The sequence below is a fragment of the Exophiala aquamarina genome (genome assembly GCF_000709125.1).
Source record: "Exophiala aquamarina CBS 119918 chromosome Unknown aczIA-supercont1.3, whole genome shotgun sequence".
In the NCBI taxonomy this organism is placed as follows: domain Eukaryota; kingdom Fungi; phylum Ascomycota; class Eurotiomycetes; order Chaetothyriales; family Herpotrichiellaceae; genus Exophiala; species Exophiala aquamarina.
This window is the reverse complement of record NW_013550585.1, coordinates 1,372,753-1,391,539: the sequence shown is the minus strand read 5'-3', so window position 1 is coordinate 1,391,539 and position 18,787 is coordinate 1,372,753. Positions and strand designations below refer to the sequence as shown.

Genomic DNA, 18,787 nt, shown 5'->3' with positions numbered 1-18,787 from the left:
CGTAGACAGATAAGATGGGCAGCATTGCAATTGAAGAGCACAGCGTCAACACCGCTCCAGTGAACGTGCTCGACGCCCTCACGCTATCCCAAGGTCTACCAATGCTGCTTCGAACAGCCCAACCTCCTCGCAACCTTCCTGCTTGGCGCGGTGGGGCAGACCACTCACTCGACATCCCCTTCTTATTCCGTCATCCGCAGGTCGTTGGGCCAGGCGCACCGGCAGATTTCCGCACAACCTCTGATCATTTCAGCGCTGCTGCCATACAACTCGTCAACGACCTTGAGCCGTGGGAGGATATCGGCGTCGCCGAGAGGTGGATGAGATTCCATGCAGACAATTCAGGGACGAGGAATGGAAACGAGGGGTTCGCTGCACGTCGGTGGAGGAGATTGGCGGATCCGCCAGAGAGATATCAGAAGTTCATGCTGGGGATGGTGTTGCTTGATGATGCGATGGGGTATGCATCGAGGGCTTTCTCTCCTGACGATTTTGTGCGGCAGTAGGTAGTGGAGGTGGGAAGATGGCTTCTCGCTGTTCTATTACATGGCCCAGTTTTGCTAGATTGGGGAAGGGAGGTGTATGGAGGATTGGAAAGTCTTGTTACGTAGGATATGAGTTCCTTTTGTAGAACCCCCAATGGACTTGATGTCGCTTGGTGGACAAAACGACAATGACTGATAGTCTAGACAACCGTGGGAGAGAAGACCTTGAGTCTCTGACTGTCAGACAACAATATCTCTACGCACATGGGTGACGCCTTACTATTCTCAATACTGATTGATTGGGCTAGGGCGGTAGGTTGGAATTGAGAAGGGGAGGTGGCGGGTGGGTCGGATAAATCGTCACGACGAGGCTGAGCTGACCGATGAGTCAGCACGCATGTGATTTGGTGTTGGGTCGGTGGGCGTGGATTTCAACAGAGGAAGAATACGGGGAGATCGAGATGGGATGCGCATTACTATAACACCGAATCTGATTGATGTTCCTTCCCGTCATCGCGAGTGTAAATTGGAATGCTTCTCGGGTGGACAGTTCTAGCCCAATTCATCTATAGACGTGACAGCACTTCGCCATTCTCCAGTTTAGTAAATCAACGCCAGCTCATCCTAAAAACGATCAACAGTGTAATTGGTATCTCTGGCAATTCATCGTGTGAAATTGCTTTGTCATAACATCATCAAGTGTCATGTTTCCCATCGAAAACTTCCATGTATATCGCACTGACACACACGGTTGCTATCTGGCTTGGCCGTGTCATTTTCCCAATAATCACAGCCATATGTCGCCTCCCTCGCCCTTTTCCCAGTTTTCCCATGCAGACCAGTACGCCCGTTCAACATCCCTGACCCATCTTTTTGTGTCGAACAAGCGACTGCTCCATCGGCCTTCCCATAACATGCGCCGAAGATCCATAAGTCTTCCTTTTCCACTACCTGGCTTGTTCCCAGGGGCTCCAGCGTTGGGGTATCGTAATCCCCGTGCAAGATCAACCGCTGTGTCGATGTACTGTTTCTCACTTTTGACAAGAAGGTCTGCCCGAGCTTCAGTGCCAGCCCGTCCTTCAGGGAGGGCACTGGCAACAATGCTTCCTGCCATACGACTGCACATTTTGTACTTCCATTTCCCCCATGTCACAATCGGCGTTCCTGACCATACAACGTCAGCAGCCGTGGTATGCGCGTTGCACTCCGGAGTATCGAGAAATAAATCCACAACAGAGGCCCGAGTAATATGAGCGCCTTTTGCTGCAACATCGGTAAAGATGATTCTTGTAGCAACTTCATTGTCTGCCCATTCTCTTGCATACTGTAGGAGATTCTGTTCGCCAAGATCGGGGAATCGCAAGAGCCATAGGATAGCATTGGGCACTCTCTTTAGGATCTCGAGATACATGGCAAATGTGGAAGGGTCGATCTTGTAAAGCTGGTTGAAATTGCCCAGGATCACAGCCGACTCCGAAAGGGTAGGAAAGAGCTCCTTCCTCAATTTCCACCGGGCTGCTTGTTCTTCCTCCCATGCTTCTTCTCTCGAGGTCGGGTCTTTGAGATTTGGCGGGCCACGCTCTGCATCAGGAGCACTCTGCTTGTGATCCACGCAGAAGAAAGTGTCGCGGGCAAAGATGATGTTTTCGGAGTAAACCCAATCCTCAACATCCTCAACGAGACTGTCGGCTCGTAAGCGATCCTCAATCTCCACATTACGTCTCCATGGGGAGAGCGTGGATGGAGGTACAGAAATCGTGTCGGCGAACACATAATCACACCATTCTGCTCCCAGTGTGCCAGCAAAGCCCATAAAGGACATATGGATAGGGGCCGGACGAGCAGCGAAAACTTCATTCCGAGCGCCCCTGGTATATCCATTCAGGTTGACAAGAATATGGACTTCGTCACTCACAATCTGGTTTACAAGACGCTCAACACTCCAAGAGGACGCATCGTAGAAGACCGGTGCCTCGCTTTGAATTTGCTGTCGATGTATTGAGCCATCGGACGCAGTTGTCGCGTAGCATATTGCTCGAACCCGGGTCCTATCGTGCAAGCCGAACACAGACTGCATCAAGTGGGCCAAAGGGTGGTTGTTGAAGTCTGAACTGACATACCCAACATTGAGATACGGTCTTGGTGGAGGCGGCGGAGGAAAAACAGTCTTGGGGAGCCAGGCTGACCGTAAAGTACAGACCGAGATGCGCAGAGCGTTGCGTTGAGAGATTTGTCGAATCTGCTTTGCTGATAGCGGTGCCGTGAATGTATGGAATGGAAGGACAGTCGGTGCCGAAGGTGCGGAGAGCGAACTCGGTAGGTATGGTCGTGCATAAGTTCGAGCAGGATACTCTTTGTGGTGTTTGTAGCGGTCTTGATACCACTGCCAGCCAATCTGACGAATCGCTCTTTCAACGAGTCTGACAATTCGTGAGCCCTCCCATTTCTTCCCAAACCAGTATTGCAGCGACTGCTGAAGAGTTTGGTAGAGTTGAACTCGATCACCGGGTCGTGATGACTGTTTGTGAAGCACTAGCTGTTGACACAAAGTGTCAATGACTGGGGAATTCAATGTCCCGCAACCCCAACTTTCTCCATCGCGGAGTTGTTTCCCCACAATGTCAACAACACGACTGATCCATCCATAAGATCTGGTCGGTTCATGCTTCATACCGTTCTCATCCACGTGCAGACGGTCGCGTCCCAGATCGCTCGCGCGGACACCACCACGACCATGCCAATTACAGACCGAGTTGAGAGCTGTTGCGAGCCCACAAACAGCCTCTGCGAAATCTGGATTCGATTTGACTGCCCTTTGGTAATATCTGATAGCCTCGGCAATTCGTCCCTGGTCCTTTACAGCATTTGCAAGGTTCGCCAAAGCGATGTCAAAATTGCCATCACAGCTTACAGCCCGTTCGTACATCTTGATTGCGGCATTCAACTGACCGATGTCTTTAAGAAGACTTCCTAGGTTTGTGTATAAGTGTGCATGCTTCTGGTCGATGTTCAATCCGTAATTGTAGTACATCAAGGCAAGTGAAATCCCGCTTCCAGCAACCACTCCTGGTATGTTGGATATTTGTGCAAAATTTGAATCGTCGAGGTGTGCTTGATGGACAGTATGCTGCACACCTGCAAGCAAGATGCCAACATTGTTGGCAGTGGATGGGCTTCGTTGTAGAGACAGTGATAGATAATACAGTGCAAGTATTTCTCGGGTGCTGGGAGACTTGAGGCTCCCAATGTCCGTAGCATTGGACATTCCATCCTGGTAGATCTTGGCAAGGGATAGCAACGAGTTACTTGTGGTAGAGATTGCAGCCTGTACGGCGAAAGGTGGAACCACATGTTCTAAACCAGGGAGGCTACCATTCGGAGGGAACATGTGCTTTGCCGTAGCCTCCGCATGTTCAGGCGCAAGTAGAATGGGATCCTTGCCCTCAAGCTTGGTGCGAACGTACTCTGGGTCTCGTATCGTGCACAAACAAGCTTTCAGTATGTCATTGATCAAACCGCGAATACCCTGCCTGCGCTGGCCAGTTGAGACAAGGATGGCATCCTCGAACGCAGACGCAGCATTTTTGTTGCTACCAAGAGCGTAGAGCATGTTACCTTTGGCGTGTATCAAAGCCAACATGCGTCCGTTATCTTGACCGGCTATGGCATAGCCGCTTGAGCCATACCCTGGAGCCTGAGTTTCCGACGGGGGGCCAGTGCTGACGCTTTTGAGGTCGAGGTCGAAATCGTAGTGCCCAATGTCATACGAGGCTGCAGTGGCAATGCTTGACGAATGACTCCTAGTATCACTTTCCCCATCGCTTAACTCACCCCACGAATTATGGACATCGTCGTGTTTGATCTTCAGCGTGCTCTCCACATATTCAATAACCTGGACAGCCTCTCGCGCTCGATGAGTAGCACACAACAGCCCAATGAGATGTTCTACAGCCTCGAAGTAGCTCGGGCGCAATTTGACCGCGTCAAACCAATAATTTAACGCATCTTCCTGGCGATGAAGAGCATGATAGGTTGCAGCAAGATTTGACATAGCCTCAACGTGAGCATTATCTTGCTGCAAGACTGCCAAATACCATTCCTCGGCTTTGGCAAAATTCCCGAGACCATAAGCGAGACAGCCGGCGAGGAGCATGCCGTCTACCCATGGGACATCTGCCTCCTGACACAACAATTCCATGGTTCTCATTGCGCTAGTTGCCTCGTCAAAGGTTGGTGGCCGCCTCTGAGGACCTAAGATAGATGTGTGAGGCTTTCGGGTTTCTGGGATCCTATCTTTCCCTTCATATTGTGCGGAAGGGAAGCGATTAGCATCAAGGCAATTGTGTGGAGGGAATGAATTGTTGAATGAACCAGTTGCTTGAGGTCTGAGTATGGCTGTTTGAGGTCGAGAAGATATGTCCAATGCGTTTGTATCGCTCGCGTTGCGAAGTAATGGCTTGGATGTCTCAGAAGATCGGTGTATTTTGCTATTCGAGAGGCCCTGAAAATGGGAACCAGTGCGCTGGGGCGGCTTAGGAAATATTGGCATTTTATTTGTCGACCCTGGAGTAAAATTACCACCATTTGTGCGCATGTTCTTCGTATTGCATCTGATGGTCTCAAGAAGGTCGGTATAAATACGATTAGCCCAGGCAAATGACTTATCCCTGAAGGCGATACGATCCGAACCCGGACCAGGTAGAAGTGAAGTTGACGACGTTCTGGGTACTGACATGAGACCGGAAATAGAGAGATCGGCTGTTGGGTAATGATCGTACGGGTACTGTGGTGGTGAGTATGGATTCTGGTGCATGTGCCACTTGGACGCTGGCGGCTCCATCGGTGGCATGGCAGTGTTCATGACGTGTGGTGGGAGGCTCGGGAGATAGGATGCATTTTGCAGATCAGGAAGTCGACCTGATCGGCGCAAGATTTGAGGTTGCTGTATATGGTCGAGTGGAAAGCGTTCTGTTGGGGCTCGTGGGAAGAAACGGCTATCTCGTATAGCAGCTGGTCGATAAGGATTGAAAGTGCCATCAGGCCAATACGGTCCATACAATTCCTGGCCGGCCGAAGCGGTAGGCCCAAACTGAGAATGCATTGTGGCAGGCAGTACGGTGGGTATATTGGAGCCATGCTGAAGGAAGTATCTCTGAGTTGGCTGTAGGGGGAGAGTCTGATTTAGCATAGAATCCAAGCCACCTGGGAAATCCCAAGCAATTCGATATGGATATGGTTTTGAGGCGGCATAGGGTTGAGAATATCTGGCATCTCTTGCAATATCTAAGCCACCGATGTTGTTTGGCTGGAGTGGCAGGTTCATACCGGACCATTGTGGGTCGTAGGCCATGCCGGTTTGTCGAAAGTCAGGGGATGAGGATAAAAGGACATGTTTCGAGGCAGGGAGTTGGACGTTTTTGTCAAGAGCAGCAGTCTCCTGTTCGAGGAGTCTGCCGTGTGGTGTCTTCCGCAGGCGCAGGACTTCATGCTCGGAATAGGACAATTGAGGAGCGCTATGTCGGTCACGTCGGAAGGACCCTGGGTCGGCGGGAATGGCATATTGACGAGATAAGGCACCAGCAGGCAGCCGGAGGTAGATGCTTGGATCTCGGATTGGGTCCATTGTCATTATAGGTGGGTGAGGGATGGAAATCATCTTGTGTCTGGGTAGAATGAGGCCACTCTGTCTCAGGTCTCGGGGTCGAGGTCTTCAACCAGCCTCAAAAGCAGTTGTTTGCAACAGTCTCAATGACGGTGCGGAGGAAGATGGAAGGCGACCGGGCCTGCTGTTCTTTCCAGACCAGAGTCTCATATTGTCCCTCCAGATATTGTCCGGTGCGCAACCATGGATGTCGAAAGGAGTCCGGTATGGCCTCGATGGGATCGAAGTACGGAGAGTCAACAGTCGGAGAGGAGACAAGAATCAATCTCGATCGTAGGAGAGAGCAAACGCTGGAACCAGGATCCGGTCCGTGCTCTTTCAGCAGATATTGGTATTGGCTTGGTGGGATGGAAATTATGCAAGGAGGGAATGCGAGTATCGAGTGATGATGGTCAAGAGTCGAAAGTCGAGACTTTTGAGGAGTTGGCTCAGTGGACTGAGAATACGAGGTGATGCGGATTGACCGCGGATTGCGGGCAGGTATGACCAGGATGGTGTTGTAGTTTGTTTAGTGGTGGTGGTGGTAGAGGAGGCTAGGAGTGGACAAGGTCGTTTTAGACAGGATCACCAGCAAACAGCCGCCGTCCGAAACAAACACGGGAGTATTAGACGAGAAGCAAGAGCAAGCAAGATGAAGAGACAGGAGACAGGAGACAAGAACCCAGGGGAGAGGTGTTCTGTAGTTGCGAGTTGAATGATTGATTGATGAACTGATGAATTAATTAACTGATCGATCGATGGCTGATGGACATGGCTGATGGACATGGCTGATGGGCCCATGGGTGGCAGGTATTCACGCCTCATGGCTTTTGTTTTGTTAGGCACAGAATCAGGCGCGGGCTTGGGCGGTGGCACATCCCTCTACTCGTCCACATTCACACCCACAAGCAGGTAGACCGGCTCATCCACACCACCCAAGAACTGCCCCTTCCCCCCAATCCCCCTACGCCCTGGCAGCCAAGCAGCCATCAACAGCCACTATTTTCCCTAGACGCCAACGTCCACCGCATGTGGCTTGCAGGCTAAGGGCCCCTGGGGCTGGCCTAAGAGGAGCAATGATCCTCTCAATGCTCACAGGAGCGGAGAGTCTGGCAGTTTGGCTGATGTGTCACTTGCCCAGAGTGGTTTTATTGGCCGGAGATGGCGGGCTGCAGTGGGCTCTCTCCTTCACAGTGGACACTTCTCAGGCATGCCCGCCCGGGGGGAGATGGGGCGAATTAGGCTGCCCTTGTACCACTAACTCTGTCTCCGGCTTAGTGATGGTGCTGGGCGGGCGGCCCACCCACGGCCCACCATGGCAGGTCCCTGGTTCCAAGTCCATCGTGATGCGCCCACTGGCCGGATGCCCGTTCAGCTGGCGGCGTCAGGTTGGTGACAGCGCAGACGAAACAGCAGTATGGCGCCCACTGATAGTCATCTCATCGACTAACAAGTTACCATGGAGTTAGCTGTATGTAGTAAGCTAAAAAGAGCGAGACGAAGACCTTTGCATCAGCATGGACGCCGTCGGGACGGAGCATCCTTTGTTCATCACCGATTCACCACCATCGCTTGTCAGTTCTTATTTATAGTTGTGGGTGGTGTCATTTCGCAAGGGGGTGGGCCAGAGGCTCCAGGGCTACGGATACCCAAGGGTCCTTGTACTCCCTAAGTTGCAACTGTCAGAGTCAAAGTTGGTGCTGGTGCTTGTCTGGGGAAGCCTGGTTCTTGCTGGATCTTGTAGCCCGGGTTTCACCTTGGTAATGCCAGGCTCTCTGTCCCACCGCTACGAGGTCCTCGATGGGTGCACTGTAACTGCCAGGAGTTCTGCGTTGTACCCATACCTTGTGCCACCGTGTCATTCATCTATCGCATCTTAAATCGTATGAGGAGCGACAAGGTACCTGTCTGGTCGGATGTCCATGTCTACTCATCGAGCCTTGTGCTCTGACGTGTTACACCACGAAGCCTTTCTCGGAGAACCACAGCCGAGATGCACGCAAGCGCCCGTCCAAGGGTGATTAAAGTGCTATTTACTTGATTTACAAACGGATCGCTGATCAGTCACACATCCCGGTCTCAAACCTACGAAAGAGGACTCCAGATGGAGCACTAGCATTTGTGTTCCAACTTGCTTGTGCGTCTGTCGAGGCTTTAATTTCAACCCCATCCACCCATGATCTTTTGTTGTTAATGACCATTGAGCACCGATGGAAGTTCATCCACAAGATGACTACGATTTGTTCAAATCTCGTACCTCATCATTAGTCGGATCTCGGTTGGCAGGCAGCTGACCTCTACTGATACACAGCCCAAACTGAATACAACCGTCAAGGCACTAGGGTAGTCTGGGGAATCATAGGCGAGGCTGTTGCGGCACGCTTGATACTCGACTGCATAGCCCCCTAGCCTTCTTGCGTTTCACTTCGAAAGTCTAGTTGTCAACCATGGAACAAGGTAACAGTACTCTGTAGCTCGTACTCCGTATGTAGTTGAAGAATGCAATTCTCTGCAACCAATGTCGGAAATCGGACGAACCCCTGCACGCGACAGATGTCTTGCACGTGGTGTACTCGCAAGTGCTCTGTGCGCGAAGTGCTACAAGCTAGTGAACCAGATCTCCAGGATACCAAGCAGGCTCCCAATGGTTCTGTATCAACTTGATGATGAACATACCTGCAATATCATTCAAGGGTCCTGCCTGGCAGGCGAAAATGTGTTGGCCAGGACGGGACATGCCGACCAGCAACCGCAAACGATACGGATGAACTTCAAGGTGGGAGCAAAGGAAAAAGGATGATGCGTGCCGTTGAATGCTTTTTCTGCATTGAGGCCTGAAACCAGTTAGCCCGCCAAGCCGCTCACTCGCCAGCAGCAGAATGAATTTTGGTATGACCACACTGGTAACTCCGGTTCTTCCTTTTCTTCCTTACTCACCCGCACGGCCAATAAATAATTTCATTACTATTATTTTTATCGTCAGCCTTGGACATATCCTTACCTTGGTTGTTTTTGGTACCGCGCGCAGACTGACATTATCGACCTCTGGCTGGGCATCCGGGCCTAAAGGGATCATCCTGACCCCAATGAGATCTGGAAAATCACAGTCGAGGTCACAAGTTACACACCTTTCATGAATCATCGTCTAAAATTGATGTGTGAACTGTTATCTTCTTCTTATGTGCCGAATCGTTCCTCTATTTCTGTAAATATCTGGGGTGAAATTTCGTCACTACTGTTCCCCTCCACCCGAACAACCAGCCCGTCCTTTCGATAGTAATCCAACAAGCTCTTGCTCGTCTCGTCGAATTTGGCCAATCGCTTCCTCCACGTCGCTTCACTGTCGTCTTCTCTCTGTACCAGTGGTTCGCCCGTCACATCGTCTTTCCCGGGTACTTGAGGGTCGTTGAACCCCACATTGTAGACTCTCCCTGAACTAAGGTGTACCCATCGGTTCGCCATGCGGGACAGAATGATGTCCACAGGAGTAACCAACTGAAACACGACATTGATAGGCAGGAGGTGAGATAGGGCATGGGCCTGTGTAGCCGTACGCGGGAACCCGTCGAGAATGAACGACGTGTCGGGATTGTTGGATGCCGTGACCACCGAGGACGCTGACCCGTTCCCACGTCCTAGCGCGGCAATGATGTTGTCATTCGTATCTGCTGTCTCCAACCATTGTCTAGAGGTGAGCTCGCTGAGGATGAGGTTCAGGATCAGAGGGTCTGGAACGAGTCCACCTGAGTTCATGTACGTCTCGGCTTGCTGGCCTGCATCTCTCGTCAGCACGTGTCCATACCATGTTTGTTTTTCAATCAAGCCCTCGAACCTAGTCTTGTTTTCTTACTGACGTTCTCGCGTAGAAGATCTCCCGTCGCGATCGAGGATAGTTGTGGAAAACGTGCCATAAGCCGCTCTGATTGTGTTCCTTTGCCCACGCCCGGGGCTCCTACCAGTATGATTCTAGCGGCATTTTTTAGCTTCCGAGTAGCCGTACTGAAAGTCATCGTTCAGATATGTTCGGGTTTAAGTGGATGTAAGAAGTGGGAAGGCTTGTGAAGGCGATGCGCCGTGGCGCCTTGGTCAGGTACCCATCATGTCCGGCAGGTAGTAGTAGTGGAAGTGAGTAAAAGATAGAAGGTTATACCGATGATGGATTCCAATCTTGAGGATGACAAGTCACAGGCTGCGGAAGCAATCACCGTCTGAGGGGGAGCTAACGAGGGACGAGGAGGCTCTGGTCAGAGGGTTGCTCGGTAAGTGAGCTCGAACTCGAGCATGGGGAAGCACGATAATCCTCACAAGTGGACGTTCACGGAGCCGGCCCGGGCGACGGGCTGAACCCCCAACTCCTCGGTACGAAGGACCATCTATGCATCCGTCCTTGTCCTCGTACTCCGTATCGATTCCAGGACAAAAATAACACATTGAGCCCGGTGACAAGTTCTTCCTCATTTGAATATTGCTGTCCACCTCAATGTTAAGGCTTTCACTCCCGGACGCGTTTAATGGCTAGAACGAGTCCTCGCAGGCGGCATCTCGTTCACGTGACTCAGGCTTCGCTCACTTGTTCTTCAATTTCAACGTGTTCCAAGTGACCGTTACGCAGCAGGAAGTTATTGCTCCGTGTTCTATCAATCTGAGGGAGCCAGCTGACATTTCAAAGACCAAAAGACGTAACTCAAAGGCTTTCAATGGTGGTTCAGACAGCCATTGGAGCGGCTTACTATAAAATATCATATGCCCACTCAGGACAATACGACCTCGTTCAGCGCCGACAGAGCCTTCGCACAATGACCCTCCTTGGAAGAAGGTTGAGACGCATCAGAATCTTTGTGGCTAAAAGGGTCTCCATAAGTGCCATCGTAGACTGGACTTGTCTACTAGAAGGGGCTTGGGATTGGAGTTTATCCGATGGATCCCATTACCGGGAATTTGAGGAACTTGCTAGAAGGCTAACGGGACATTTGACGCGCTGGAAGAACATTTGGTTTACCAAAATAGACTTGCTCGTTAATCGCTTCGGCTCATCAGGCCTTGTCGTCGTGGAGGTCGTGGCAGGCCGTTGCGGTGTTAGATCCATTTTGTAGTGCTAACTTGGCCAAAGCGGCGAGTGACCAATCGGTACACGGAATATGTGTTAGGCAAGAGTGATAGCAATCTATATGCTCATCTGGACAGAGTATTTGAGTGGCGGTGGATAAGATCACAATGCCAGTCAGCCGTCCGCGTGTTCGTCCCTTCTGGGTGCCTTCCCTCAGAAGTCAGCAAAGCACTCTGCAAGGCTGAAACATGACACAATTGAGCTTCCCCCACCCATTGGGCCATGGCTCCTGCCGCCAAGCATCACCCAAACTTCACCAGGGCTCAGGCTAAAGCTGCCTAATTTCAACCTCCCAGGCTCAACGGCGCTGATTTTGTTGCTCTCTATCAACTCCAGACCACCACTATAAATCTGGCTTGCAATCATTTGATATCCCGGATACGTGAGCGAGGCATCAGAGAGTCCACTCGCTCCCTGATGGAAGAGGTCAGCCTTCACATTTAGCATTCCTCGGCCTTTCCCAAGAGTGAGCTGGCGGCGAACCATTCAATCTCACTGGCAGCCTTGCTCCAGCAGACTGGACACCTTTCCTCGTCAGCTTATATGAAAACAAATGACCTGGATGTGGAAAGAATAGTGTCTGCATTCGCTTGCAGAAGAGACGGCCTCGAACGAAGGTTGACCATAGCCTCGTATACCAAGTCTCCTGGTCAAGCTGCTCAACATTTGGCGAACAACATGGCGCCTCCTTCCTGTGTCCATCCGACTGTAAATTCTGACAACGAGCAAGCTCATATTAAAATAGATACATCAACTTCTCCTTTGCAAGCGACCTTTACCGCCCTCCCTGCAGAAATTCTCCAGCGAATCCTCTATTTCGCCAGTACGCCTACCTTCTTCCAACTCATACTAGTGAATCGGCAGCTCTTCAATGTAGCAGCGGAATCACGAGAGGTTATTCTTCACCATTTGCGACACTTGCCAGGTTTAAAACTTGGACTCAGCGACCATTGCATCACCACATCCGAACTATTCCTGATTTTACGTCAGCGCGCTGCCACTAACCTCTACGGCACAAACTTCACTGCCGACTGCAAGAGCTGTGCTTTTTCGAATGATGTGCTACCTAATTCTCACGCTTCTAGCCTCGAAATAGGGGCAGATGGCTACCCTCAGCTGTCTATGGTCGTCAAGAACGACCCGTCCATCCAGTAAGTGCTGACTGCCGTGGCTGATCCTAAGTCGAACGCCATTACCTTTAGGGGGTGCGAGAGAGACTTGTACTTCATTGGTCCATGGAGCTATTGTGTTGGAGACTGGGCCATGGTAATTGTACCGCTGACAAATGCTCGAATGCCTAGTCTATACACGAAATATGGCTCGTACCGCGAAACGATTGAATCTCCATATGCAGATGGCGAGGCAAACATTGTCCAAGTCGTCCAGAATGACGGCATAATCTCTGTGCTCTATGCATGGACACCACCTGAGCAGGACCTTGCCAGTAGGATTGATGATCACGAGCCCACCATCAGAGGGTCCACTAAAAGCATCCTGACCATGTCCCATCATTCTTATCGCCGTGGGTTGCCCTTGACTATAAGGATGAATCCGACTTCGGCTTCAAAGTCTGCACGGTCTGTTAGATATCATCTACTCCACTACAATATGGTGAGTGACAAAAGAGTTTTTTGGTCACCCTTCTTAGCAGAGAGGATATCGTTTACGCTCGGTACAAATGGAGGCCGTGTCGGCGTTGACCAAAACCGAGCTTGGTTGTCAGACAATTGCAAGGGTGTTGCACGCATAAATGCGTACGGCACTTTGCCCTCTATAAGTGTTGCCCCTAGAGACACCCCCCAAAAAACCTTGGTTTCCTGTTTACTAGCATACTATACATACTAAGTTGTAAATTCGATATAGTATACGAACGACCCGCCAATTTTCTTCCACATCCCAACGCATAGATCTCTACGCAACACTCTTCTGGCTCCTGTCCACCTTGCCATTTACAGCCGAATTTTATGTGCTATCATCTGGGACGAGCCGAACGTCATGCGACCGACAGCCCGTGCCTCAGTCGTACTCTACAGCGCTGATCGCCTACCACGGAGGGAGGAAGGCATATACTCTGCCTTTGTAGTGTATCCTTTCGATCACCCGGCTAAAATCTTCAGCACTGGTGTCAAAAGCGTACTCACCAAGGATAAGGACCACAACACTAATGATGATGATGATGATGGTAGTGGTGAGCAACTCTGGACAGCTACGAATCCTAAAGAGGCAACGCACGACTGTGACCTCCGACTGAGCGACACACGACACAGGCCACGGGCAGTCTCATTCTTTAAGGATGGCCGCCGACTAGCCCTTTACGCACCGGGCTCTAGCGTACCTTACATGACACTGCTTGCCAACGAGGTCTTGAGACACCAGCTGACCCCAAGCATCGGGACTCGGCAACTACTACACCTGGAGCCCGGTGTGTCATCACTATCGAGCTTGATGGAACGACGAGAAGAGCGATTCCACCTTCTACGCATCAGCGCAAGTGACACCAATGCCACGACTATCAATGGACTAGGATTCCACATATCACTACCATTCTTCAGCAGGCACGACAGCATGTTCGCGCATACCGGGAACGGATTGGACGATTTCTGTATAACAGACGACCTGTGCATTGGCATCACGAAGGTCCCGGACGTGATGGTCTTCTCAGAGCGACTATCCCGGCACACAGTTGACGTGCCCGGCCCTCCGGTCCTCACCATCGTGCAGATCCGCCGACGCAAGACTTATGATTCTTGCACGCACATTGAAACCAAGGATGATCTGCCGCCCTTACCACCTCCGCCTCGACCGCCGCTGCCTAGGACCGCCATAACAGAAACGGAACAGCTCCCCCAGCAAACACAAACTGCGCCTACTAACGATCATGATATCGGCCACCCATCCAACGTAGCGAATCACGCCGTTGACCCGGACCAAGATCATCAGCATCAACTTGAAATTCTATCAGTGACAGAAGAGATCGTCGCTTTTCCGCGAAACATCGCGGGCACGGATCTGCGAGTTGTTGCCAGGCTCTGGGGATGGGCGCCTCAGAGCACAACACTGACAGGCTTGGATACGGTAAGTGTGTCACCAAATGGTCAGCGGATTGCGGTAGCGCAGTGGGATCGAGTACTTATCTACGCGCTTGACCCTGCTGCTCTGTGTGAACCGCCGTTTGACCAAGATATTGCCCATGACGGTAGCAGTGACGGAACCATTTCTGAGGCTGGAACTGATTGGGCCAGCGTCACTGATAGTGGCAGTGATGATGGCAATGATAGCGATGCTGGGTCGAACGTAATAGTTCTCCATTCCCCAGAAACTTCATCAAATATTGCCAATACCCATGCCGTGAGCAACGACAGCAACAGCGGACATGATATCATGCTCACCAACAACAATCCCAGCAACAACACAACTGATGAAAACGAAGATGAACAAAGCCTGAACTCCACTCAGCCGCCGCCTTCTGATCCTGACAATCCACCACCAGTACCATCCACTACACAAGCACCAGAACAAGAGCAACCAATGTCACCGGCGGTTCCCGAACCGCCATTATCCACATTCCCCTCGCTCCACCCTACAGCAGGTGGTTCCAAAAGCCTAGCGTCATCGTCGGGGGGAAGCTCTTCAAGCTCCACTTCTTCGGAAGGCCTTCTGAAGTTCTACCCTCGCACATTCAGTGGATTCTTGGGAGTGAAGGTGGTAGAATTACGTCCTATAGTCCTGAAAATGGAAGGCGGTGCAGTAGTAAGGAAAATGGCTTGGGCCCTGAGTTGTGGCTCTGGCGAAACTTATGGCAATAGCGATAGTGATGAAGGGGACGAGGAGCAACAGCAGAGCCCTGACAGCGAAGCAGCGGAGTACCAAGAAGAGGGAACAGAGGAGGTGTTACTGGATGAGAAGAACTATGACGGAGACACAGACGCTGGCAGAGTTTCAGCAGCAGATGGTCAGATCGAGGCGGAAGGAATCCACACCGGGCAACAGAGTCAAGATATCCAGAAGAACGCGCAACCACAGCTGGCAAACACAACCGCCAAGCATCAGCATGCAAACGCAGGACCCGGATCATCTGTTGCTCCAACAGCAACGAAGCCTCTTCCTGGTGAGAAGGACAGAGATATAAGCCCAACAGCCACAACCACAGCCGCAATTTCAAACACTAGAGACCTACCACCTCAGGCCTCCCTGGAAAGGGTACAATCCCCATCCAGTCCTGGACTGACACCAGCATCGAGACTACAGATCTCCGACTCAGAATTACTGCATCAAATTAAATTCGTGAAGCGGCCGCCGGAATATACCATGGCGTTGGGTGGTGGCGATTTTGTCACTAATACCGTCATTGGAATGAACGAGGTGTATGGTCCACTTTCTCCTTCTACTTCGTCTACGCAGGATAAAGGTGGCGGAGGTAAGAAACCAGAGATTGTTATCATTGATAATAGTACTAACACGACAACACTCGACACCATTGGCGGCGGCGTTGCAGTGGACAAACAACAGCCCGACGACGACAATGACAAGGCTAATGCTACTACTACCACCATCACCACCGAGGAGAGACCCTCGAGCCCGTCACATTCACACACATCTTCAACCCAACATCGTGTTCCGTCGGTGGTAAGTTCTATCACAGAGCGGCCGAGGCGGAAACCCAAGCGCCGCAAGAAGGTCATGGAGAATGAAATAGTCATCATGACGGATCGGGATGTCCAGGTTTGGGATCTTGGTGTTTGGGGCAGGGCGAGGCGTGTGCAGGGCGAGTTCGTCAGGCCACCAGCTTCGTCATGGTGATGTGACGTGTTGGCTTGCTTGCATAGCTAATCATGACTGGCCTGCGAATGTGCCCAAATCCCTCACGGTGCTTTATTGTTTCTAACGTGGAGCTTTGAGCGACGAAGGCTCAAAGGTGGTGATTGGGGGATAGAATTCGATATCATGGAAGTGCCTGATCTGCAAAGTTTTTGCTGATGGAATAATGGCCAGGAGGCAGTGCAAAGATCGAATCTAAGCATGCCAGATTACACAGCGAAGAGGTGTGCCGGCGCCTTGGGCAGTGTTCGAGCATTTCCATTGCCTGGTTGGCACTAGAGACCCTAGGCTTCTGGAGGCGACTGAAACTCATCTCATTGTATACTGCTGCGATGCAGTTCTCTATTTCCCTCCTCCACCACCCATAGATAGCAAGGCGACAATCAAGAACACCCACCAGTATTTCTGGAAGAAAGACTTCTCCTGTTGTTCCTCTTGCGCGACTTCCCTCCCCTCAGCGTCAACCTGTGGCGGCGCACGAGTATTCCAGACCGGCACAGGCCCATCCTCTGCCAAGAATAGATTGACCTTGACCGGCTCGTACAGTGCAAGCTGCCTGGCGGCTTCCTCCCTTGCCTTCTTGGTGTTAGGAACTGGCGGTCGAGCCGGGATGGGTTTCCCCTTCGCTTTCGCCCTGGCGACCTTCTTCCTGTACCGGTCCTCTTCGGCTGACAGTGGCGGATGGGACAGGCTGGAAACGGCGGCCGAGAAGACGGACCCGTCGTCTGGAGACAGCCAGAGGTCGATCTTCTGGTGCAGTTCTTCTGAGAATGCCTGCAGTGTTGTGATCGTGGAACTTCCGTTCGGGAGGTGGATCCGCACAAGTCGAGATGAGGTTGGCTCAAGGCTTGTGGATTTCAAGGAGTCTAGTGCTGGAGGTGTCCATGAGGAAAGCGAATGCCTGCGAGATTTGGGATCGTAGAAAACTGTGACGAGAGGTTTAAGGTGGGAGTCCCCGATGATTTCGTAGGATAGAGTGACGGATTTGGGGAATTGGGTGTTGTCGGAGGCTGCGAAGGAGATAGATAGAATGCCGAAGAACAGAGCGAGGCCGCGCAAGGCGGGTGCTAGCAGCATGATTGCTGATTCTTGTACTCTATACTTGACGATGAGATGTAAGTGTGAGGGTTGCGGCTCTATTATCGCTACAAAAGAGATAGTCGGTTAGTGCACATGGCTATGGGCGCCGAACAAGGAAAGTCAAACGAGAGGCAGTCACGACTCATACAAAGATCGTTGTGCGTGGCTCCTTCCTTCACTGCCTCTCTTGTTTTCAAAGGGTGAAGCAAAATGTAGTCAAGATGGATTTCCTCCAGGACTCACCTGGAGGCTCTATCCTCTCTCCATCCACCACCCACCGCCACCTTGGAGATTTGCCTGATCTCGCAGATTTATCTGATTCTGACGACATGGCCACCAGCAGCTCTTCCATACCTACCAATGACAAGGACAAACTTCATCCTGAAGTCCTCAAGGATCTCGAGCTTCACCAAGGATTCATGCGTCAAGCAATCAATGTTGCCGAAGAAGCCCTCGCTGGCGGAGAGACCCCAGTGGCATGTGTCCTTGTCCTTGATGGTGAAGTCGTCGCAAGAGGCATGAATGACACCAATCGATCTCTCAACGGCACTCGACATGCTGAGTTCCTTGCAATCGCCCAGTTCCTTTCTAATTTCTCCATCTCCAGACTCAGAGAGACGGATCTCTATGTTACCGTCGAACCCTGCATCATGTGTGCATCAGCCTTGAGGCAATATGGAATTCGATGTGTCTACTACGGATGTGGAAATGATCGTTTTGGTGGGAATGGAAGCGTTCTCGCTGTTCATTCTGACAAGGGTCTTGAGGAAGGCTATCCGAGCTACGGAGGGATTTTCAGGAAGGAGGCTATCATGTTGCTTCGTAGGTTCTACATTCAGGAGAACGAGAATGCACCAAATCCAAGGGCCAAAGGCAATCGAGAGTTGAAGCCGGTCGTTTGAGAGGGATACGAGTACCTGGGTAGGCAGTTTTGCTGTCGGTATGAAATGGACTAGAAGGGTACATATCCAGTGGAGCACCTGCTTTTGACGCGAGCATGGTACATCAACATGCTATCGCACTTTCCCGTCCATTCCAGAGAAGATGCAGGAGTAGGCCAGTCATCCTTACAGCAACTATGAGTAGGTGCAAAGCAACCGAATAATGAACTAGGCCTTTCATCACTTCACCAACTCCAACTGGTCTCATATCTCTTGCACATCCGTCACCTGTATTTGTTTATCTAGTACTGATATATCAAGAGTCGTCAGCGATATTCTTCCATTCTTTTTTCATTACGTCGGCCATTAGTGATGTCGCTCTCCAAGTGGTTGTACCCGTGGCAAATTCCATTGGTCAAGCCATGGCGTAAACACGTCGACACAGACCCATTTTCTCATCCAGAGGATAAATATACAAAGTTGTGTCTCAGCTGTGGTCGCCGAGTGCCTTTAGAAACGAGATCTAGGTCGTTTCCAACATGCAAACACGCAGAGACAGCATGTGGGATTTGCCTGCTCAGGCACATACACGTTCAAATCAGGCGAAATCCTACCTGGACTGCTTGCACATGTCCAATATGCGACAAGCCTATCCCAGAGGAGGTTCTCAAATCGATGCTAAGCAAAGGAACAGCGTTTCTATTTGATGGCTTCATTTTCTTCTTGAAACGTCTTTATCGAGCTAGATTATGCGCGTGCCCGTATTGTGGAATCG

At 51.2% G+C, this 18,787-nt stretch overlaps 5 protein-coding genes across 5 annotated transcripts; 2 read left to right on the top strand and 3 right to left on the bottom strand.

The window, feature by feature from the left end:
• Positions 1-1,272: 1,272 nt before the first annotated feature.
• Positions 1,273-6,108, bottom strand: A1O9_04092 (uncharacterized protein; the record flags this gene model as incomplete). The annotated part of the gene is made up of 1 exon (XM_013406384.1): positions 1,273-6,108. One exon carries the CDS (start codon positions 6,106-6,108, stop codon positions 1,273-1,275), a length of 4,836 nt encoding a protein of 1,611 aa, XP_013261838.1.
• A 3,195-nt stretch (positions 6,109-9,303) lies between these two features.
• On the bottom strand, positions 9,304-10,136 carry A1O9_04091 (adenylate kinase; the record flags this gene model as incomplete). The annotated part of the gene is made up of 2 exons (XM_013406383.1): positions 9,304-9,899; positions 9,959-10,136. The coding sequence occupies 2 exons, from the start codon at positions 10,134-10,136 to the stop codon at positions 9,304-9,306; spliced, it is 774 nt and encodes a 257-aa protein (XP_013261837.1).
• Positions 10,137-11,911: 1,775 nt separating this feature from the next.
• On the top strand, positions 11,912-16,033 carry A1O9_04090 (uncharacterized protein; the record flags this gene model as incomplete). The annotated part of the gene is made up of 3 exons (XM_013406382.1): positions 11,912-12,384; positions 12,535-12,844; positions 13,097-16,033. The coding sequence occupies 3 exons, from the start codon at positions 11,912-11,914 to the stop codon at positions 16,031-16,033; spliced, it is 3,720 nt and encodes a 1,239-aa protein (XP_013261836.1).
• Positions 16,034-16,393: 360 nt separating this feature from the next.
• On the bottom strand, positions 16,394-17,125 carry A1O9_04089 (uncharacterized protein; the record flags this gene model as incomplete). The annotated part of the gene is made up of 1 exon (XM_013406381.1): positions 16,394-17,125. One exon carries the CDS (start codon positions 17,123-17,125, stop codon positions 16,394-16,396), a length of 732 nt encoding a protein of 243 aa, XP_013261835.1.
• A 227-nt stretch (positions 17,126-17,352) lies between these two features.
• Positions 17,353-18,033, top strand: A1O9_04088 (uncharacterized protein; the record flags this gene model as incomplete). The annotated part of the gene is made up of 1 exon (XM_013406380.1): positions 17,353-18,033. The coding sequence occupies one exon, from the start codon at positions 17,353-17,355 to the stop codon at positions 18,031-18,033; it is 681 nt and encodes a 226-aa protein (XP_013261834.1).
• Between the last annotated feature and the right edge of the window lie 754 nt (positions 18,034-18,787).